This window comes from Tetrao urogallus, assembly GCF_951394365.1.
Source record: "Tetrao urogallus genome assembly, chromosome: 8".
NCBI lineage: Eukaryota > Metazoa > Chordata > Aves > Galliformes > Phasianidae > Tetrao > Tetrao urogallus.
In genome coordinates, this window is record NC_136821.1 from 26,299,454 (window position 1) to 26,323,551 (window position 24,098).

Here is a 24,098-nt window from a genome sequence, read left to right on the forward strand (position 1 = left end):
AGTGGCTGCCCAGGATTCTCTTTCTGCCTGAGGAAGATGGCAAAATTATACTAAAATCCACCAAGATGCCGGTGAAGGAACATACTTTTGAGAAATTTAGTTGCAATATCTTTTTCTCTCTCAGAATTTATATTAAATATTTGAACATCAAAGGAAGAAAAACAGTTTTAAACTGTTGTTACAGATAAATGCTTAAAGATGAGGTTTAGAGATTTTTTTCCTAAATATTTAAGTTTTAGGTGCCTTTGTATTCTATTTATATCTCTTTTTTTCACTGCACTGAATATTTTGTCTAGATTAAAAATGGGAAAAGCCCAGCATAGTGTACTTGTAATCACACTGTCATTTTAACAGACTGCAGTTGCCCTTGCAGTTCCTAGCTTGTAGTAGAGGCTTTCAGGTGGTGTCGGGTCATACCTTAAAATGCCTTGAAAGGTATTTGAGTTTAATGCTCCTCATGGAGATGCTAGCCTGAATAATTTTATGGTTACTTTCATTATTACTGCTTTCCTGAAAGCTGTCTGCCTGGAACGGGGAGGGAAAAGGCCACAATAGTGATTTGGAGCTGAAGTGAGCTGCTTGGATCAGTCAGATTTTCGTCACTCGCAGGGGCACAGAAGGTGGTAATACGGTGGCAACCACGGTGGTGGGAGCTGAGGACAGCTTTACTGCAGGCATGTATTTATATTCACCAAACAGATGTGTGACCTGTTTAGGAAAACTCTTTTCTGTGTGTGTGATTGAGCGGTTCCCAACCCGCTTTTAAATCCTATTTTTAAACTTCTTAAAATAGCTGCAAATCTGTAAAACTGAGGAAGATTTTTTTTTCTGAATCCCAAATTGCAAAGCATAGATAAGTTAGGCCTTTAATTACCGTCCTTCATGGTAATCTAGTTAAATTAGTAACTACTGTTGTGCTTGAGGATTAAAGGGCCAGTTGTCCAAGGTATGAAGCATTACCAACTCCCTTTGAATTGACAGGTCAGGATTTGTTCAAGATAACCCGTGCCTGCTGCTGGCCCTGGTGACTGCCAGCACAGCGCCGTCTTCCTGGAAGCGTGCGGGATTTCAGGCCAGCCCAGTGTGCCAAACAAAGGATCGGGGGCCCATCTACCGCTGGGAAACTGTCCTGTGCTAACCTCCTGTATCAGTGTGCTGGGTCATGGACGTTGATCCGCGTGGTGACATGTGTCACTGGTACAGGTTAAAGGAGCTGTCATAGCAGACAAAAGGCACCTGAGCAGCTGATGGCTTTTCAGAAATATTTCCTAGCCTCTAGCCATGCCAAACAAAAATTGCCTCCGACAAGCTTAGTACTTGTTGCAGAACACCCATCGGCGACGTACCTGCTCCTGAGTTACATACAGATCGGTTAAAATGGTAAGGAGCACAGAAAGCACGCTTTGCATTTAGTTCGGGCAGAGCCATTAGCCCATCTCAATGAGGCTGTTGTGGCCATTCACAGCGAGCTGGCGGCTTTAATGTGCGCTGTTTTCTCTGCCAGCCAGTGTTGCCGATGCTGTTGCAGTTGTACCATTAAGATTTTTTTTCCTGAATTCCATGTGCAGAAGCATGTATTGCAGCTGTTCTGTGTACTTTGCCTCCATCTCCATTCGCTTTGATCCGAGTATTGGCATGGGAAAAAGATACCATTCCGTATTCCCAAATTTATTGCCTTTGTTTTACAATTTTTTAAAATGTAAACTAATATTTTAATTATTTCTGTTGTTGCTTTTCCATTTTAAATACCTTTTTTTTTTTTTTTTTCTTTTTAAATACCTGTATGAGCTCTGCTGACAGCACCTGAAGATTTGAAAATATACTAAAATTTCAGCAGTCCACTGTTAGCAGTTATTTGTATTCAAGGCTGCTGACAATGTGAAGTCCTTACAAACAATACTTGAAATTGTGTGGGTTTTTTTTACATGTAGTTGTTACTCTGACTTTTAAAGATGTGAACACTGATGTTGCTAATGTCAGAGGGCTTATTTAAAACCTTCCAGGAGTCTTTTCTGCTTGGAGTAAGACTGCACAAATAATTTGCAGGGTGGCTTAAAAGTCTGAGCAAGAGCCCTGCATTGCTAGTATCATAATCCTATTGCCAGGGCAGAGACTGCACATCTGAACTGAAGATATGTTTTTAAATCTCTATCAAATGCTAAATGCAGAGGTGGTAGGGAAAAGATAGGACTGTTGTAATTTGTAGTAGCTTTATGAAGAGGACAGAAAGAACTTGAGAAAAGAGTCAGGTAGCTCTAGGTAAGAGTTTAAGGATGTGACTTGTTTTCTGTATACAACACTTCCTGCCTGATAGTTTAAACCTTGTCAGTAATTTTGCTTTGCCTGATGTCCTTGTATCAGTTGGGCATGCAATATTAAGCAGAAGAGCATGCAATATTAAGCAGTCTAACTGTGTGTTGTTAGTAGCAATGCCAGCAAGGTAAAAAGGCTCAGAAAATGTTTAATAAAAATAACCTGTCAGACTGCTTTATATGAAACTGAGGCATCTCGTGAAATAACCGCACACCCACTGTGTTTTCATAGCTCGGGAGAAATGTCTGCCACTGAAATACACTCCCTTATTTATTTCCAAAGACATGCAATGAGATGGAAGGATGCTGTTGACAGTGAACCTTTTCAAAAGAGCAGAATCTGGCCAGAAATGTCCAAAGAGGGAGCGTTTCTTCTATCTGAACCATCCTTTGTATCAATGCGTACAGCCGCAGGGTTACCTTCTTTCTCTCTCTTTTAAGATGTCCTATTTCTTCTTGTATTTTGTCGAGGTGCCGCAGGGTTAGTTTGCCTTCGCTTGTGTATCTCTGGCGCTGCACTCTCTAGAAGCTGCTGACTTTTTCTACACTTGGACTGAAACTTCAGATAAGTGAGGAAACTTAAATATAACTATTTACCATCCTGGTAATCTAAACTCAGAGAGAGTGTTTTGTCATAAATTTTGCTGACAGTCATATACTGGAAATGAAGCTTGTCATTTCCAAAACTATAACCGAGCTATTTTTCCAGAGTAATATAAATTCATATTTTGAGCATATTTTGGTTTATATGCATTTCCATTATTTATATATTAAAATTAGATGTGCACAATTTCCAATCTTATTATTTTGAGTGGTTATTAAGAAATGTAGTTATAAATTATGAGTTATACAATACTTCGATGTAAAAGGTGATTTTCATAATGTCTTTTCCCAACTTACAAATAACTTTTTTGCCATAATACAAACATGCTAGCAGAGCAACATGATAGATGTCTCTTTAAGTATCGTAGTAAAAGAAAATGACTTGTATTCTGAGGCTGTGGATAGTTTATGTTGTTTTGGACCCATTTCCCAAGCAGTGATCGAAAACAGATTACAATAACAATTATACAGTCAGAAGATGCAATATCCATTTCTGCTTTAATTGAGTGAAAGAATAATAAAAACATCATTAAGAAAAATGAGGTGGACCTGTCATACACTCTACCAATTTTTAGACTTGGAGAAAATGCAGAATAACAGAAGTATGGGCTTTTTTTCTCTCTCTTTTTTAAGTTGAGTTTGTAGCTGGAGCTCTGGATGGTAGACTTCATGCAAGTTGCTGTGTGTGAGGGTGCAATAAGTAGGCTTGTTGCTTGACTGCTCTTCTTGAGCATTGTCTGAGAGCCTGGGCTTGTCTTAAGAAAGGTAATGCTTCTGTCATTGGTTTGAGTCTTATTATATTAATACTGCCAAATAGATGGGCTCAGAGGATGCCATGGAGAGGAGGAAAGTAATAAAACAGACTTCTTCAGAATAAAGTGCTCTGCTACTTCATGGGAAAGAAGAATCTGCTGTTTTTTTTTTTTCTTTTCTGCAGCTGCCTTTTCTTTCTTCTTTTTTTTCCCCCCTCACCTAATTATGAACCTGGTTTCCAGTAGAAGTACCGAATCTCTTAAACCATTACCAGCTGAGACAGGTTCTTGGGTGATCCTATGGCTACCCCAGCGTCTCGGACTGTAGCCCTGTGCATGTTGAGGCACTGTGCCAGGCGGCATGTGTAGCTGTGCTGCCCTTGAGGTAGGACCTGGTCGTTGTTGAAGGCCCGAGGCTTGGGGAACCTGGCAAACAGTTTTCTCTGAAGCCGAATGCTAGAGCTGTGAGCACAGTGTCCGTTCAGCTGTACTGTGCATGAAAAGGGATCCTCGCTGCAGCAACCTTGTCTGTAGTTGTGCACCATGCAGCTTTGTAAATCAGCATTTGGAGTGGCATCCGGAAGTGAGCTGGGAGCCAACTCAGCTTTTGGATAGCAGATGTAATCTGCTCCCTTTGGCTGACACCTCTGAACAAGCACGTGCATTTGCACCAGCAGGAGTATCTGGTTCTCTGGAGTAGTTTAGTGTAGTGTTGTAGGAATTTAGCCTGCTGAGCCCCAAAAGCTTGGATTGCTGGATCTCAGCCAGTGAGCCCACGCACGGTAGGTTGACCTCACCAGGTCTTTTGCACTTCCTCCCCAAAATGTAGCTTACTGGCTGAACAGATGAAGTGTACTGTGTACTTTGAGAGAGGGGATATATCTGTTGACTCTCGTTCCTCGACCTCATGACCTGTTTGGTGAAGATGCTATAGCTTTTAAAATCTGTTATACTGCTGCCTGATAAAAGTGAATGTTCCTGAAAGGAGAATCTTTCAAAGGAGGAGTTGTCAAATGTGTGGTGTCTTATTCTTGAAAACCAGGAGTGTTTTCCCCACAGCCTATTATCTTCATGAAAAAGAAGGAATCTGGGGATGCTGCTCAAGAAACGTTCTCTCTCCACAGGGCAGAGAGGTGTGGGCAGTGTAATTTCAGGCTGAGCCCCAGATCCTATTCTTGCTCCACAGTATGGTAAATCATAACTGCACACTCAGTGAGGACATGCATTGAGCGGGGAAAGGGGAGGCTAATGCTTCCCAGAGCAGGGAATGGTAGCATGGCTTCTACATCTTCTTTAGCTATGGGTTATCTTCTCCATTCACTTTCCTTCTGAAGATCTGACAGAAGCTTCTGAGGTCCCCCTGTACCAAACAACTATCATCTGGTAATGATGTTGCTGTAGCATTACTTGAACCCCTTGCAGAAGGCATAGCAGGATGAAGGGCTGTCAGTAACCACTGAGTTTGGTGTCCATTACTTTTAGTGTGTAATGTGGTTTATTCTACCTTCTGCTTTCTTCTACCTTTTGTCAATAAAGGGTTCTCCTGTATGTAGCTTAAAAATGAGCTTTTCTAATGCTACCAGTGTCTGAAAGACATGAGAGAAAGAGGTGCCGATTACAGATCCACTGAGCTTGTCTTACAGCAGGAGCAGCCTGTAAAGGGACTTGAGGAGGGACATGTAGCTGCAGTCTCAGTAAGCTTTTCATCTGGTAACATGAAGGAGGATGATAATATTTCTTCTTGTCAGGGGTTGTTCACAGAGGGATGGACGTGAAGGAGAAAAGAGCTTGCTGGTGAGTCCCAATGGAGATCCCACAGAAGGCCTAAGCACGCTGCACAGCTCTTCTCCAGAAATAAAGCCTCAAACCGGCTCCAAAAGCTTTTCTGTTACATTCCAGGGGACTTATCCTGGTACCAGGAGACTAGTTAATAGAACCTTCATTAAAATGCTTTTGCTCAAATATGTTTTTCTTTTTGCTTTAAAAATTATATAATATGGTGGCATCTGCTAGCACCACCAGTTAAGGGCTTATTAGTGGTTTCAGTTTTCAGGGTTTTAAAATGTTGGTCATTAAAATTAATTCTGGGTGGAACTTGGCTTAGAAAGTCTTATCCCCCTTGCCTTTTTTTTTTTTTTTTTTTTTTTTTTTTTTTTTTTTTTTTAACATAGTCGAGAGAAAAACAAGAAAAGCAGCCCCCCCAAACAAAGGGGAAAAAAAATAACCCTCCTGAACCATAAACTTGTTTTTAAGTTACATAAACCAAAACCTAAAACTTATAGAAAATAAATAGCTTAAGAAGACTAGGAAAAAAAAAAAAAAGCCAGATTAATTGAAAGTGTTTCCTTCACTGGTTTTGAGTGAAATCAGTATATTTTCCATTAGTTCATATTATAAATTACTGCTGTAGGGTATTTTTTCTTCTTATTTCAAGTGGGAGACACATAGAAGCAACTGAGCTGTTTTATTTAGGAAAAATAAAGCAGTAGTGTCCTTGCCTTTGCCTTTCAATGTGATCTGGAAGGACTGTGTGTGGTTCTTGGTGAGCACACGGGCCTGGTGCTGGCATAAGCACTTCTGTTTGTGTTTGGGGCTGGCTGGCAGGGAACTCAGCTGGGACAACGGGGCAGTTGGCTGTGCCTTCTTCTGTCTTGAACTCCTGTAAAACAGTGTTTTGACATCTGCGTTCTCTTTTACTGCTCATTTTGGTGGCTGAGTGGAGAGCTGGACGTGCTTTGTTCTCCTATTTAATTGCTTCTGCCTCCTGACTGCTCTGCTGCAGCCTTAGCCTTGCCCGGCTTAACCGGCTGCGTCAGAGAGACTGCGCTCAAAGCTCAAGCAGCTACCCTCCTTCTCTTAGACCCGGGCGGGGTGGCAGGTCCAAGCCGACACGGAGTTACTGTAACTGGTTCAGCAGAGGTGGGGAGCTGCCAGGAGCAGCTGTGCCTCTGTCGCTAGCAAAAGGCCTCATCCCCCGTGAGTACCAGTTCTGTCCCAGGCACACAGCTGGAGAAGCTGTGCTAGAGGTAAATATTCCGTATTCCTCTTTATTTCTCATTTCTCGTTAGTGTAAACACATGCTCTCAATACTGCTTTTTTTTTTTTTTTTTTTAAGAAATCCGAGTATTATCGAATCAACTTACGAGTTTCTTAATACGTTTCTGTGGTGGGATAGTGGCCTGGAATATTTTGTGTCAAACAGTAAAGCTGTTATTTCAGCTCAGAGAAAGATTCTTTGGCTAGTTAAGCTGTCAGAAGCAGGGGACATCTGCAGAGATATTGGTGACTGCTTTATAAAATTTCCTGAGAGCTGGGGTAGTTGTGATGGTTGGGTGACTGAAGCCACAAAAAGGACTGGAAGCTGAAGAAGGATGTAAATAATATCTTGTGGTTTGCATTCACCATTGGCTAAAATATAATATGTAGAAATGCATTTCCTGCCTACAGATTTATTGAATATTTAAAGCCAGAAAAAATAACAGAGGAGGAGAAAGATATTGTCCTTAGTTTATTTCCTCTGGCCCTCCTCAGAAGAGAACTTCTACAATGTAATATTATTTAACATGATTTTTTTATTTGTTTGTTTTTTTGACAAACATTGTATTAAAATCATCTGTGGATTGAGTTCTTCTTTACCAAATTGCATCCTGGAACAAATTATTTTCAACAGGCTTATAAACCCTCAAAGAGTAGGAGTTTAACAGCGTCACATTACTGCCTGTGTACAAAATCAGATATCTCGTGTTTTGTCTAGAACGTACTGGAGAGCAGAGGATTAGCAAGAAGTAGGATTCTTCTTATTATAATGAGGTGCTTGGCACTTTTTTTTTGTATAGGGTTGTACATCTGTGAATGTGCTGGTGCTGTCTCTGATATTTGACATACAGATTTCCCACTGGCCTCCTGTCAGTGTGACACTGAGCTCTCTTCGTGTGTTTCCAAGTGCTTGGTGACAAACAACTGCAAAGTGACTCCTCTAGTCCCCAGTAAAAAAGATTTATGGTGGAAGAATTCCCAGCCTCATAATGAGACTGTTGCAAGTTGCTTTTTGATATGTAGAAGGCTGAAATACAGACAATTTACCCAAACTGTGCGTTTATTTTAAGTTATGTGCCAACAGCACGTATTTTGTCCAAGTTAATTATATTTAAAGTTTATGAAGTAGCTTGAAAGTGAGCCTTCATGGACGTGAGTGACCCTTGCTGAAATGTGTGAGCTGCAGCTCATCTTCCTGATCTAAATGTGTATGTTTGGTGGCCCTGCTAGGCAGCGGGGTTGGAACTACATGATCCTTGAGGTCTCTTCCAACCCGGGTGATTCTGTGATTCTGTGATCTGTGATTCCTCTTTGCTGGACTGCACAGACACAGGCTGTACCCAGGATCTGCTTCAAGCCTGATCCTTCCTGAGTGTGAACAGTCATATGTGGATGTGGGAATGGCACAGACGTGCCTGCTCAGCCTGTCATCATGCATCCTATATCTGCAGGCCTTATTTGGACTCTGCAGGATTTTCTGGGTTAGATCTCACGTTACCACCAGCTAGGGCTGTGCTGTGATTTAAGTAAAAGCGGTGTTTAGATCAGAACAACAGAACTGTTTTTTCAAATACTTTCTGGTTTTCTTTCTCTTGAGGGGGGAAAAAAAAAAAAAAAAAAAAAAAAAAAAAAGAATGCAGTGGATCTTTTCTCATTATAACTTTTCCTCTCATCATATGTTTGTTCATCTAGGTAGCCTCCTGATTTATCAAGTACACACTAGATTGTTATCTCTATAAGCTGCAAACCCTGATCCCTCTTTTGAAAAGTGGCACTCTGGAGCTTCACTTTTTTTTTTTAGTTTCTTCATGATGGTGTTTTATTTTTCAGAATTGAAGTAATAATAACAGAAATATTTACGTTGTACTTGGATATGGGGTGGACGTCTTTCATGCAGAAGAGGAGGTATTTCTGAATAACCAAAAGCTGCCCAACTCGTCTGGTTTTTGCCCTTTCAGTTAGAGGTGCAGGATGTTGGGAGCAGAACTGACAAGGCTTTCCTGTGCTGCGTGGACACTGATTTCTCTCTTTAAAACAGCTTTCTCAGTTTAGGTTCATTTTTCAAATTTCTTTAAAAGAAAGGGAAAGAGCTGAGTACCAAATGAGTCTATTTAAGATCAGCTCTATAGCAGTACAAACAGATATAAATAAATGGACTCTTTTCCCCCCACTGGTGTTCGCTGAATGAAGCGTTTTCGCCTGAAGAAAAAGCAGAAACAGATTAGGTTCGGGGACTTCTGTACTTCAATTGCTTCCTGTGGTTACTGTCAGTTGTGTAAGCATGTTTTATTGTTAAGTGTGTGGAGTCTTCACCCAGATAATTTCCTCAAGACAATCCATGCTTTAGTAGCAGAGACACAGTCTCTGTTGCAGGGAAGGGCTCTCGTATGTGGAAGCCCAGCTGAGGTTGCTGGTATTTTAGTGTTTTGAAGGCATTCGGGATTGAGTCTCAGTGTAGATCAAGTGCAAACTGGAAATGCGTTGGGCAGTTGGAGATGGGGAACAACCTGCTTTTAGCATGTGGATGAGATTTTTAGTCATCTTAGCATCCTTTAGAGTTTTTATTTTTACTTATTTAACACTGGACTTGGAGGTATGTATGTACATAAACATTTGTGTATGCTGCTTGCTTTTTCCTAGGTTTGATTTCTTTTTTCCCTATTGGAATGATTAAGTTAGAGAATGACCTGTGCTACCGTCACTGCAAAGGGAATGTTTTCTGCGCACAGTAATGAAGAGTTTTCAGTAGTTTATGAATTTTTGAATAAATGTCCTGATTTCCCAACCATGTAAATTTGCTTTGTCTTGGAGAGAGATTGCTCTGTGTGTGTCTCTGTTAAAAAAACAAACAGCAATCAAAAACTCCAAGCGCAACGGCAACAACAAAAACTTTATTTTCCCCTTTCTTCATTTGATAAAAATCTCTCTCCTCTAGAATGATTTCCTTTGGGTTTGACACCACCATTTGATCTCAGTTTTTAATAATTTTGGTGGGTTTCACTCCCAGAAGAAAACATGCTTGTGCTGTGAAGTATTCCCACTAGAAATCTGGGAAGTCTTAAACCCTCGTGTTACTCAGGGCTAAGAACTGGCTTCTTTATTAATTCTGTGCTAGACAACCCCTGTACAGTAAATCTTTCCATAACACCACGCTGTTGAAATTAATCAAGCTGATGTTTGGAAATTGTTCAAATTAGATTAAATTAAATAACACCTAGATGGGGCTCACAACTTGTGCTGATGGAAACAGATTTTAATCTAAAAAGACACAAATTTTATCGGTGCCTCTTCTTATTGGCTGATCTTCATATTACGCTTATTAGGATGAGCAAGCACTGCTTCCGATTTAATGGGCAGCAGAGGTGGGTGGCTGGAATAGTTTAACCTCCTCTGCAGCTTTTCTGGCGCCTTTTCTCCTTTGGTTTAGGTGCTGCGCCTGGGGCGGTCATGTGGAAGTTGGTGATGTGTAGAAATGTGACTGCTGGTAGTGCCACCTTTAATTCTCAATCTGGATAAAGTATATTATTCGAAAATGAACCAAAAAAATCAGTGCAGGGCTTCTTAAAGGTCTTCCCTGTCTTGTCCTTTTCTTGGCTACTAGAAATTAACAGCTTGCACTTGCAAATCTCGCAGCTCAAAGTGTTTTCCAGGGAGCTGCTTGACTTCAGTTTGATAACATTTTTTAACTGGCTTCAAGCTTTTGTTTAATGAATATTTTGTGTGGTGGAGAGTCCAGAGTTTTCACTGTTTAGATAGCATACCTGTTTCTTTTTTCTTCATTTTTAGAATAAGTTACTCTATGGGAAAATAAAACTATGGAGTAAAACTAGCAAGTAGGAGAAAAATGTGCATTTGGGCACAGATTGTCTGTATATTTAATTGCTTCTTGATTTTTTTCTGCTGCTTAGATGAGTCTCAACTAAAATGCAAGCAAATGTACAAAGCCTTCTCTGTACATCACAAGTTCTCCATGAAAGCAACTGCAGAGCTTAACTCCCATTTCTGATGTGTTTTAACAGTATTTGGTATACGGAGGTACCGATCACCACCAACCATTCTGTTCTTCTGGAAGCACTCTCTGTGTTCTCTTCCATGGAATACAGGGAAATCTTGTGTACATGTGTTCTTTTAAAAGGCTTTCTGTGGTCTTATTTTATGTTCCTCTAACACTTAATGCTATCTAGATGGGGTTCAAAGCACTGACAGAAGCACTGAAGAGCTGTTTCTAAGCCAGCTCAATGGAGTAGTATCAAGTAGAAAAAGTCTTTTGGATAATTTGTAATCGTTACTGATGTTTTGTGTGCAATTCAGCATATTGTGCTGCTTCTTTGAGAAAACAAGATGTTTTCTTTTCAGCCCTCAGATTACCCCTTGTTTTCTCCATGTGTGAAACTCAGTGCCGTATGTTATCCATCTTGAGTTACACCGCATCATTCACTAAAGCATCTCTCTAAAGCTGGGAGAGCAAATGCACAAGAGTTTTGCTCAAAAGGGATCTCAGCCTTTTTTGTGTGTACACGTGAAGAGGAGGGATGCTACTTCTGGCTGTGCAGGCACTGGAGAAAAGAGCTGAGGGCTTTTAGGGTTTGTGAGTTAGGCTTTTCTTACTGCATGCAGTGCTTTGTTCTGGACGCTTGGTCTTCTGCTCTCTTGAGTATTGCTGTAAGCTGTTCAATGGAATGATGGAGAGGATGGACTGGCTTGCATCCCTCTTCTGTAAGGGCCCTGTAGTGAGGTGGAGGTTCCGTTTATGCACCTAGGAACAAGGCATCGTGCGTACTGGTGTGTAAAGCCTGTGCTGGTTTTAGCTGCAGATGGTTTTCCTTCAGATTTTCATGTACCAGAGGTATGTTAATTTATATTCAGATAATATCAGGAAACAGAGAAATTCACTGTAATAAATCCATTTGAGATATTATGGGTTAACTCTTTCCAGTGCAAAATAGAGGGCAGAGCAGATGAGATTTCCTCGGAGTGAGGTTTGCTTGGGAAGAAGTTGGATGACTCTTGATTTCTAGGAAAGCAAAATTGATTAAGAGTCCAGCCACAGCGAGAGGATCATAACGTGTTAGCAGTGGCAGATGTGGTAACCTGCCCTTTGCTCTCTGTTTTTAAAGTACTAATGGCAGCTTGTCGTCAGTTATGCTGGGTCACTGAGCTTAGAGGTATTTTTGCAAAACCTGTTTCTGTAGCAGGGCTCCTGTGACCCTGGATGGCTCAGATGGGCCATTTGAAAAATAGTCATGGGCAAGCTTCCTGCAAGTCTATCATGCCATCCATACAGTAGAGCTGTGACAACAGCATTTCTGCCATTTGAGGTCCTGTCTGCGCTAAGACAGTAAATTGTGGGCATAAATTGCGTGGAGAATAGGTGCTGCTTCTGTGCTGAAAAGGTGGAAAGGCGGTTCTGTGACGGGGACAGCATACTGCGGGAGGATGGAAGATGCTGTGGCATTCCTCTCATCAGTTTGCATTCACCCACTTACACTGTCTTGCCAAAATGTGGTTTACACAACCGATATTGCAGCCTTAGCATTTGGCCAATTATCTGATTCTTCTGTTGAGACATTAATAGCCCCATCAGGAATGCTGTGACAGACCGTACGTTCGGTAGGAGGGCGTGTTTGTTACTTACAGGGGTTAAATTTCATTTTAACTAGTTAAATGATTTATGGACAAACAATTCAGCTTTTAACCTTGGGAAGGAATAACAATTTTGTCACTGACTTCAGTGGGAACAGAATCAGCCATGCTCTGTCTTTTCAGAAAAGCACCCAGAGATATTTTTCAGTGTATGTTCCTGAGTGAGTGTGTTAAAATTTGTTTACTTGAACTTGCAAAATGCGTTGGTTTATCTCAGAATCAGTGGTAAAGAGGGAGCAGCATCAATATGATGCTGTAACCTACTTACCCATTATTGAAGGTGTGATTAAAAACAGAATGCTAAAACCTATGAACTGGGTATCCAGGCTTGTAGCTACTGCTGGTCTGCAGTTAGAATGTCCAACTGGGAGCTGATCCCTGCCAGCTATGGCACTAAATGATAAATGTGTATCTGAAATACATTTTAAGTAAATCTCATCTCTGCAAATTCAAGCCTGGAGGATTCAAGTCCCTTAGCAGGTGTTCCTGCTGTGACTGTATCTATTTCAGGGCAGTGTGGCTCCTTTTGAAGGCATATTTGACCACTGGTTTGCAGATATTAGAACTACTGATAGATGATCTTAATTAATTGGCTTGGTATAGAAGGAGAACCAACATTTGGCTTTCTCCTCCCTTATGAAGTGCCCAGACCAGGAATGCAGTGATCTGTATCTGTTCTTTCATGAATATTTCCATAATAATTATTTTCATATTATCTACATGAAATTGTCGTATTTATTTCTGAAAAACAGGATTGAAAAGTAAACTAGTAGACTTTCAGGCAAGCTCTACATAGCACATTTTGAGAATGGCTTTAGGCTTGGATTTGTCTTTCCCTTAATATTTCATAGCTTATCAAGGGGCTAACAAAATATATGTATCCAATTAATAAATTTATGTTGCTGGAGGTAGTGACTTTTTCTTTTGTCACACACTTCACGGCCTATAGCAAATGATGAAAATGGATCTTCCAACTCAGTAAGTTTTCTGTGTTTTCCTTTCATGCTTTTCCCTCTATGCACAGACATGCAGTACTATAAAGCCATGTTCCACAAATTGGCTTGTTTCTGGCCTGTCTGTAGTACTGGATCCCTTTAAGTTCACACCTCACAGTTTATTACCAGAGATGACTTGATCTCATTACCACAAAAGTAAATTTACAGTAAAAGAGAATTAAATTGAATCCAGAACGCTCCCTGAGTTTTTTACTTCTGTGACTCACCCTCATCCTTGATTCTCTTTCTAAGAGAGCTGTTCTCACTCTCTTCATACATTAAGAGGGAGAACACTGCCTGCTTCTCGGGGACTGCTGGTCCATTAGCTCTCAACACCACCAAATTATCATTTTCAGCAAAATTTGTGCAAGGGTGTTTACTTTGCAGAACGAGTAGGATGGCCATAGTCTGGAAGTATGTGAATTAACGTAGCCAATCCAAGAAGTGCATGTGGGACTAGCCTCAAGCAATATCTCCATGATGGCCACTGTGTGGAGAGAAGCTGGACAGTGGTGTTTACATGTCAGGTTTTCAGATCTCTTAGTGTAGAGAAGCCCTGACCTGCAAGAATAGGGCATTCAAGGAACTGTAGGAAATTTCTTCAGTGTTAAAAAGTCTTAGCAGAAAAATCTCATTTGCCCTCATGCTGACTGTTATTTTGTTCCTAAATTGTATTCTCTGGGGCTTTTAGTGTGGTTTGTAAATGAGTCAAGTGATGAGACTTCAGTATTTCCCTTGGAAAGAAAACAAAAGCTGTCCCCTGGGGAAGAAAGGCCGATATCCACTTACGATGAGCCTTCTAGGAGGTGTCTTAAATGAAAGCTTTTATCAGAGATGTACGACGCTTTTCTTGTTCCTCTCTCACAGACTTCTTTTTTTCCATCTAGGTTTGATGATTCCAGTCTTTTGTGTGGTGGAGCAGTCGGATGCCTCTCTTGAATATGATAATCGAGAAGAGCATGCTGAGTTCGTTCTGGTTCGCAAAGATGTGCTCTTTAGCCAGCTGGTGGAGACAGCGCTCCTGGCTCTGGGGTATTCCCACAGCTCTGCGGCTCAGGCACAAGGTATTCAGTAAAGTTCTTTTCCCTCTTCTCTGTGTTGACTGAATGGTGCACCTCAGGCTGTTCAGTGCAAGGAGAAAGCAAGAAAATCGGTGGGAAATCTTGGGAGTGTTTTAATCGGTTGTATTGATTACTTAATCTTAAACTAGGTGTAGAACAACACCTACCTTGTTAGCCTGCCTAGAAAGCATTAGCTGGATCTTGCTGAAGTGTGAAATATGGTGATAATGATCAGCCAGCGTATTCATGACACATTTGTTCTGCATCTCAAGGCAGGTTGCTGCTTTGAGGAAATCAGCACAGAAGAGCAGGGTAGAACCTCTAAGTGTAGGGCTAGACGGTATCTGGTACGTCTCTTTCTATCAGGGCCGTTTTGAACAGCATGGTATAATATATAACAGCATTTTTGAAACAGTGTATTGAATACAATAAGGTTATATATACATATTCTCTTAACGGCCAATAGCTGTACTGCAAAATGTGCAAACTGATTTTTGTTTCTGCTTGTCTACGGTACTGCTGCAAATGCTTTGTAAATCTCTACTATTCCTTCTTTTTGAAAATGATTCTCCGGAAGGAGCAAAATCTAAAATTAACAAAGCTTTCCTCTCTATACCCAAAATATCACCACGAAACCTAAGATTGTATAAATGGGGGAGACAGGCAGGAGGTGGGGGAGCGGGAAAAATCTTTCCAAAATGAATTTCACATTTCAAGAAACTTTTATGCTGAGGAGATTATTTCATTGTTTTCTCTTTTGGATGAGAAGCCTGTGACTTTGTTTCATCCTCATGTCATCAGTTGGACCCCTGCAGTTTAGGGTAGTTTAACAGTAGCTTTGCCTGGGGATTTGGATTTTATCTGTTGGTTTTAGTCACTTTGTATAGCTCGGAATTTGAATGCGAAAACAGAGGGAGCAGCGGTAGTGCTGAATGCAGGAGTTCCAGACAGCGGTTAATAGCGCAGCACTCTTTGTACAAACTTCTCTCCAAGCAGGGTGATAATGATTCATTTCCTCTGTCAGCCTCTCTGCTCTGTGAGAGGCTCAGGATCTGCTTACGGGCAGAGCTCATGCAGGTCTAATGTATTTATTTATTTATACAATGCAGCAATAGAAGCTATATGAGAAGATAGTTGTTTTGTTTTTTAACAGGAAACATTTCATGTCGTTTTAGGGACACTTTTTTTTTTTTTTTTTTCCCAATAAATGTGAAAGTTCATTGTATTCCACTGTTTCCATCCTGGTGAGCCAGCTTCCTGTTTGACAGCACTATCCATCTCAGTTAACACGGTTGCTCAATATGTTGTGAGCTAACATGTGGAACACGCTGCATTCAGTGGCCAAGATTTCAGTCTTGGCACTTATGAAGGGGAATGGGCTTTGCGGGAAACCTGCTCTGAGGAGGAATGCCACTCAGTGCAGTGATCCACACTGGCTGAGCATCTCACTTGGGGAACCTTGCATTTGCAGCATCTCTCTGCTGTGAGAATACCAAGGAGTAGAGACAGATTGAATCACAAAGGAAATTAGTCACTGCAGGGAGGAACCGGCCACTGCGTTTTTAAACTACAGACTTCGACAGGGAGCAGGTTCAGCTAGTAATCTGTCATTTGGTGTTGTGCTCAAATAACTCGTCCATAAAATCAAAGTTGAACCTCTGTTTCAATTAATCTAATAGAAAAGACTTCACGGTTTTTGTCTTTAAGGGATTCATTGCCTTCCACTAGAAACATCAGGTGGTATAATATTTAGAAATGACAGAAATTACTTCAAAGATCTGCCAGGAAAAAAATCTCTTCCTTGGTCAGCATGCTTATTGTCACACCAAAGGACCAGTTCTCTGAAGTCTTTTATGCTTCCTGGGCAAATACTGCAGGACATGCTGATTTTAACGTACAAAACTTTAGTGTGCAGCTTGTTCTGAAATAGCTTGCTTCTGTGCTACTGTCTGCAAGCAGAGAGATGAGGTACAGGCAGAGGCAATTTGCTGGTATAGGTATCTGAGACTGGCTAGTTTTGTGAGAAAAATTCTAGAATGTTGGGCTATAATCTGTCAAGCAGTGTTTACAGAAACATGTTGCTAAATACTTTAATAAAGGATGCATTTGGGAGAATAATTTTCTGATATGAGAAAAAGGAAAAAATATAAGGCTAATTTGCTCTGTTCATTCTGGATAAAGTCTGCTTCTGTTCCAGTAGTTGGAATTGATTTCATTTAGCAATATATGCTGATAAACAGCCACTTAGTTCTTCTCTATGCGTTGTGATCAGCTGAATTACAGGATCTGCATGAGAAGCTGCATGAGAAATGCATCAGGAGGTGCATCGCGCACCACCAGCTTTGAGTTGTTCAGACATTGTCGTGACTAGGCGTCCTCATGTCCTCTAGGACATAATAAACATGAGACTGTCAAAGCTTTGTTTTGCAAAGGCTGCTTATGCAGTAATCTTCATCTAGCATGTAGCAATTGTCACCTATTGAGTTAGGAAAATTTCTATATGTCTATATTATATAATTTCTATATGTCTGTTTCTTTGGTTGACTCTCGAAAGGAGAGCCACTGTTCGCTTCATCTCACAGGACACTTCTCGTGTTTGTGCATTCTAAAGAACCATGTCTCCAATGTCAGATAAGAGCTACTTGTGGGGGAAAAAATGGAGTCATGGCAGGAGAGAGAACTGCTGTGCAATTTCACACCGCCTTCGCCGCAGTTCACCACAGCATTTGCACAGCCCTGCTGAGTCTCAAGCAGGTGGTGCGCGATTTGTGCGTAGGGCCCCATCTCACATCGCCTACTGTACTGCAGAGCCTGCGTGCCAGGGACAAGACGTGACATGGAGGGGAATGTGTGTCCGAGGAGGCTCTGCTGTGAGTCTGCCCAGAGCTGCTGAGCTCCCCAGGGAGTTGAGGAGTCTTAGCGTAAATATCTTGAAACAAATACATACTGGGGGATATACATGAAGATGGCCCCATGCCTTGCTGGAAGAAGCTTTTTATTCCCCCACAGTTTGGGCAGGACACAGTTATTATTACACAAACAGCTGGTTGCAAACATTTTTTGTTGATGGTGGCAAGAGCGGAAACTTTTCAGCAAGCTCTGCCCTCGTGAAACTTCCCTTTTCTGACAGGAGCTGTGAAAAGTCTTCTGGAACAGAATGGGAATTTGTTAACAGCTTGGCACTGGGGTGTGAAAGCTGGTGGTGTGAATGGCAACAAAGGTTTAATCAACATTTATGTATTTTTCTTTCATCACTTGAGTCTACACCTGACACTAGGGAACCTGCTACAAGAGCCTTCTGGTAAGAAAAAGAGTCACGCTTTGAAAGGGCACCTGTTCCGTGTGTAATTTAATAAAAATTACATACCCTGGTGCCTTTTTGAAAGTTATTTTCTGTTACTGTTATTTTTTTATTGTTGGGCATGGTACTCTAAGTGAGCTGTGCAAGAGGGGGCGAGCTGGTAGGGACTGAGTGCTGAGGCCAAAGCAGTACGAAGTTACCTGCAATCTGAAGTACTCTGTGAACGGTCTGAAGCTTTGGACCTGCTGTGAAAGCTGACTCTCTCCCACTGTGGAGTTGAGGAAGAGCAGTCCCAGACACTTCTACCAGTCCCCTGACACTTCTACCAATTTCTTAGAATCCATGTGAAAAATCAAGTAGCGTTTTCTCTTTTGACTGGTTCCCTGCTAGCTGTTGTGAGCATACACAGAACTGGTGTACGTTGTCTACAGAGCCTCACAAAGCTTAGTGGCCCATCAAAGTAGACTTTGCCTTTGGTTCCAAGGTTTTTCTGCTGGTTTGTTGGCAGGGCAAAGGAGTGCCTGCCCTGACTGTGTCTGTGGGTAGCATTGTGGGTAGCACATCTTGAATATTGTTGCTGTGCTGTGTTACTTGCTGTGATCTGCTTCTCAAGAGCGAGGCTCAGGGAAGACCCAAACAGAAAGTTAATACAAAAGATCCTGTGAAATATTCCCATCTGTGCTGCCTCTGGGACCATAGTAGTTTCCAACTGAATGTGAGGTGAAGGCAGAATGTACCAACTGGGGGCTGTGTTGAACACATGCAAACTGATTTTATGTTTCTCTATCAAGAAAGGTACAGAAAAAATGTAGCGAAACCCTGCAAAACTTGTGCTGCTTGTATACAGCTAAGTTTGTTGCAATTGGGAAGATAAGTTACTTTTTAATACAGGCACAACAGAGAAGTATGGGCGAGATGAGAGGAAACCTGGGAGAAGGTAGTTCCTGTGCAATAAATTGCGAGAGTGCTATAATCCAGGATCTTCTGCTTCCTTAGCCAAGTGCCCAGTGCCAGTTGTATGGTTGAGCTGTGGCTCCCTGTTTGTATAATCAAACATCTCTTAATCTAGGGTTTAATGAGTAGAAGAGAAACCAACCCAGCCCTCTTCATGGCTCTGTTCACCTGAGTAGTCTCTTCCATCCTTAGCAGCTCTTTATTCAGCAATCTCCTTTTGTGCACCTTGCCTGGGGATGCTTCTTATGGATAAGCTTGCCTTTCTTCTTTCCAACTTTGGAGGTGAAATTGTGAAAGGCCCTGTATGGGAGCTGCTGAGTCACGGCCTGAACCTCTGATTGATCACCTGAGGTGAGCCATGAGTTAACCAGAGGAGCACAGGTGAAGGCAATTCACCTGTGCTGCCGGAAGGGGTGGAGCCAGGCTCCTCCTAGACCCATTTAAGAGCTGGCTACCAGTGAGGAAGGATCTCTTCGGGAGATCTGCTCTGCTTGAGTTTCATAAGTGAGCTCAGGATAGGGGTAAGGTTTCTATCTATTCTCTTTTTGTTATTGTAATCTGCTTTGCCAAACTCTCTTGTTTATTTTGTAATTATAACATCTTAATATTCATTGTTTATACAGGCCCCTACATAATCATTCAGGAGTAATAAGCATGTGAGGTACAACTCTAACAGGCATCCTACAGTAAGCTCAGACATGACATTTAGTGACAAAGTTGTCTGGGTTTGCTGAGCAGACTGGATTTCTTGCAGTAGTACTCAGCCATTCAGATCAAAGCGGTCCTTGTAAAAGCAGCTCCTTCTTGAATTGTGCACTGCTTGAGTTGTGTTCTTTGTCTTTCTCTGTGATGTTTGAAGAAATTGGTCTGAGTACTGCTTGAGTATTTATTTATTTCCCTTTATATGGATGCTTACCAGCAAATCACTGTTTTGTCTACCCTAAAAAACTTCATGACAACTGCAAGTGAAACTCATTTACAGGAGCTGAGAGAGAAAGTTAGACTTCAGTGAGAATGTTGAAAAGCCTCTTCCTGCTTTGTTTTTCAGTAGCCATTACAGTGCATAATGTGCATAGGTTTTGAAAGACACTTGTTGTTAAAGGTTCAGCCTCTCATGCCATTTCAATTATAGCCCAAGCCTTCTCTCTAAATGCCACGTGGGACTATTAAGAAATCTTTAAGTATTAAGGGAGAGATAGAGATCCATTTGTATTCATAGGGTTTACTTAAACTATACTTTTTCGTGATCGAAAAGCAAATACTATGATATCATATTAAAATATGTAATTAATGGAATAGATTGATGTTTTACTTCTATATATAAGAACTATGCATTTGTAATTTAGATCTATCGTGTAGGTACATACAAATTATTTTATACCTGTAAGTTATACAGATACATATTTCTGTGCATGTTTAGAAACAGAAAATCGGAACCCAGTACTTCTCAAGTTGTCTCCCTCCTTGTCCACCATAGCATTAAGCGTGAACGACAGTGAATTGCCATTCTTTGATAAGCTCATGATGGAAGTTCTTAACTTTTCAACAGTGGTCAAAGGACTCTCTTTCCTTTTTCTCCCCACCACCAGCCCAGTACTGATGTGTGCCATGTGGTATTGGCTTTCTGATCCCAATATATTATTTACAGGATTTTTGTGATGGAACAAAACCTTCCACAAATAATAATCTATTTTTCTAGACGGCAAACATCTGGGTAGTATAAGCAAATGGGTACTTTACTGGTGTTTGAACAGCTTAGAGGCAAGTACCCAAACTCAGCCCTGACCAGCTCAGCACTTCTGACACTGCTCTCCATCTCATTTGCGGTTTTTGCCAGGGTAGAGCCTGGCTGGGAAGCAGGAAACAGGGACAGCAAGAGGAGACAGAGGAGACAGAACTAGCCTGGGTGTCACTGGGAAGCCCCTTACCTTTGTGACCTGCCTGCCTGAGGCTTCTTTTGCATGAGGAGCATTCTAGGCCAAGTACTTTGCAATGTGTCACATCTAGGTGCTGGCTTTGGGCTACAGCAGAGTGCCTGTAGTTTATTTGTTCCTTACTCAAAACTGGTAAGTCTCAGATTGTGTTGCTGATAGAGAGGAACAAAACACTTAATAATTCCTCTCTCACTTTGTTTTTGAGAAACATTGCTGAGGTCGCAGCAGCAAATCCACACCTCTGTTTGACGAGGGCGGTGGTCTGTCTTGCTTCCCAGTTGCTGCGGCTGTAGGCTCTGTGTGAGGGTATCTGGGCAGCGCTGGAGTTTCTTCATGTGTCACACTCTTAGAGGGCATATTTTCATATGTTCTGCTTGTTTTATAAACCAGTAAGGAAATGCTGGGGAAATTGGACCATAGACTTCTTTTTAAAAATTATTTCTATTCATTTATTTACTTATTTGCCCTGTCACAGCAACCCTTATAATAATTTGGCATAAAATAAAAACTACACTCTCTCTGGAAGGCCTGTATGTACTCAATTAAAAACTCAGACCAGCTTATAATAAATTCTGATTTTTCTTGGCCCCTTCTCAACCTCTCAGCTAAGCCCACAAGCCCACGAACCACTGGTAATTTTGAGGAAAATTGGGAAATGATGTTTATTCATTTTAATTCAAAACAAAATAATTGTCTTTCTTCCATGAATTTGATAAAGTGCTGTATTTAAAAATGGGAATAAATTAGGTTAGCCTAGGTCTTTCCCTGTCAGGAAAAGGAAAATGAAGTGCATTTAGCAGCCTGGTAGTTAAAAAGCTAAATATACTTCAAAAATTCAGTAGCATATGAGGAGAGCAGAGCCTGGTGGTGCTTCACACAAGTTAGGGGAGCTTTTTTTGTATTTGTTTTTTCTTTTAAGATATTCTTGTCTGCTGAGATACTGCTGCCTTTATCTAGAGCAGGGCCTGGAAAACATTTTAGATCTGTGGCATGAAGAGGATGCTTTCTGCACAGCTGCAGTTGGCCTTGCTCGTCCGTGCTCCTTGTGAACTTGGTTCCAGCTGCTGCTTTCCTTGCCTTGACCGGGCAAGTCTTGTGCCCTGCGTCCTCCTTTACTCTCTTTGGAGGTCAGTTCTGAGTTGCTTACCACCACATAGGAGCACTGTGGAAGACATATCCAACTTTGGTCATCCTGGCCCTACCCAGAATTGTCATGAACTCGTTGATAGATAGCTATCTTTACATTTGCATCTTTTTTGCCTGCACAATTTTATATAGGGGCAGTCTGTCCTACTGTATTGTTTGTCATCAGGAAGTGAAATGGCTAAATGTACAGCATGAAAAACCATTAGCAGAAGGTGGTTCTGTTAGTGACCTTTTTCCAGACTCGTCACTGAGATGTCATTCCTATTAGGATGATTAAGGCTCTAATTAATGCTCACATTCCAGCTTGGGCTGAGAGAAGCGGGTATGCATGCCCTCCTCTGCCCACTGAGCTGCTTGGCTGTTTGCAGTAAGACTCTCTTCCTTTTTCTGTTGCAGGGCTTACAGAACTCTGTCTTTCTGTCTGTCAGTGACCACCTTTCGTTTTTCCAGGGGAAAAAAAACAATAAATTCTAGGATGAAGTAGCTGTCAATTAAACAACAAAGCTATAGTAATGCTGGGATCTGGGGTCCTCTTAATCTCTTTTCACTCCCCAGTTGTGTTTTGGAGAAAGTGTGGTTTTTATTTTATGCCAAATTATTACAAGGGTTGCTGTGACAGTTGTGTATGTGCAGCATTTTCAACTTCACCTGTTTCTGCAGTTACCAATAAGGAGTTAAATTCAAACAAGGAAGCTAGGAAGAAGAGAATGTGTGTGCCAGTCAGGATTCTTAGCTAAATTGCTTTCATACTTTGTTTTTATAATATATTTGCTGCTTAGCCACATTTTGGCCTTTTTCCTTTTCCTAACAAAAATCATTATGTGGGATAACGAGTAGATAGTTCCTACTTCCACAGTGACAGCTACATACTAAAAATGTCCCTTGGCATAGGGATTGCTAACTGATGGTAATTTGTCTGCCTATCTGAATGGATTTTTTTTCCCCAACATGAGCTATAGGATCTATGAAATAGTCTGTGGGTGAAAAAGTGTTAATTTTGTATTGAAACTGAGGATGGACCAAATGGTTGAGGAAAGGAACACATCAAATAATGAGCTATAGATAACACCAGATCTTTTCAACATCCTGGAAGGAGATGTTTAGGCAGAATTGTACAGCAGTCAACATGAGAAAATTGGCATTTTATTTTATGTTCCATAGATTATGTTTCAAACATCACTATTTATGTATCCACTTATGCAGACAGCATCTATTACATATATTTAAATGTTGATGATGGATCTAAAAACTGTGTGCATTACGAATAGGAAACTTTCTTTTCCTGTGTCTTAAGAGTGGAGAACACATGTTTTTCTGTATCTGAATGCTGTATTTGTTTGCTTATATAATAACATAGTAATTACATGATTAATAACAGAGAATGGTGTTCTCCTGGTAGTATTCACAGATATTTATTAATGTATTGTCATGGAACTTTAATAGAGAGGGCTGCACATGTGAATAACTTTTTTTTCAGAAGTCTCTGCTAAAAGAGCATAGCCACACCATGCATTTGCATTTTCTGATCGCTAAAAATCCCCCCTACCATAAATGGTATGTGAAATTGAGAACCTAATTAAAAGATTAACAGCATGTACAGTGCTTTACCCAAAAGGCAAGTGTTAATTTGTTAAAACACTAAAGATTTTTAGGCTGCCTTTTTTGACACGATCAAAATATTTTCAGTGAAACTGGTTAACATGGTCTCTTTATTATAAATTCTTCTGCACAGTAAGATGACTTAATTTCATATCTGATTGCATAAGGAATTATAATTTATCTTTTCTAAGAGACCTGTGACACTAAAATGCAGATTGGACAAATAAAACTGATTTGTTCTAGTACAAATGATGATACGTGGCAGTATTTTTATTACAGGCACCATTTGTTTGGGTTGAGCGTCTGAATATTTTCCAATAAGACACAAAGTGCTCTTTGTAGAGCAGTTGTTCTAGCAATGCATCTTGAGGTGTTTTACAACTAATTGCCACGAAATGAAGAAACCCAAGTCAACAAGAAACAGCCACTTCCATAAAAATAAAACCTTGTGCTGAATGGGATAAATCTGTTCAAAAGGAAATATGCTGTATGTGCATTCATGGAAACATTGAAATCTTGGATCAACGATAGAACTTTTATTTGGTATTCTGAGGAAAGGCCTGTTGCTCTCAGAAGTGGTTTTATCTCCGACAAAGATGACTTGCTGCATCAAAAGCAGTAGTTTCCAGCTAAGTGAAAGATATCACAGTCTAGAGCACAAAGTAAATCATTAAAAGTCTGGCTGTAGTGGGAAGGCATAATTGATGTGTAGGATGGTACAGTGTAGGTGGGCATTTCTGTGATGAAAAGGGAAACAAAGGT

General features: G+C 40.9%; 1 protein-coding gene across 1 annotated transcript in view; it reads left to right on the forward strand.

Moving 5' to 3' along the window:
- Positions 1-24,098, forward strand: part of SATB2 (SATB homeobox 2) — a gene marked incomplete at its 3' end in the record, with an annotated part of 122,170 nt that overhangs the window by 5,142 nt on the left and 92,930 nt on the right. The window contains exon 2 of the mRNA XM_079539136.1: positions 14,229-14,405. Coding sequence (XP_079395262.1) covers positions 14,229-14,405 — 177 coding nt within the window. The remainder of the gene's footprint in view (positions 1-14,228; positions 14,406-24,098) is intronic.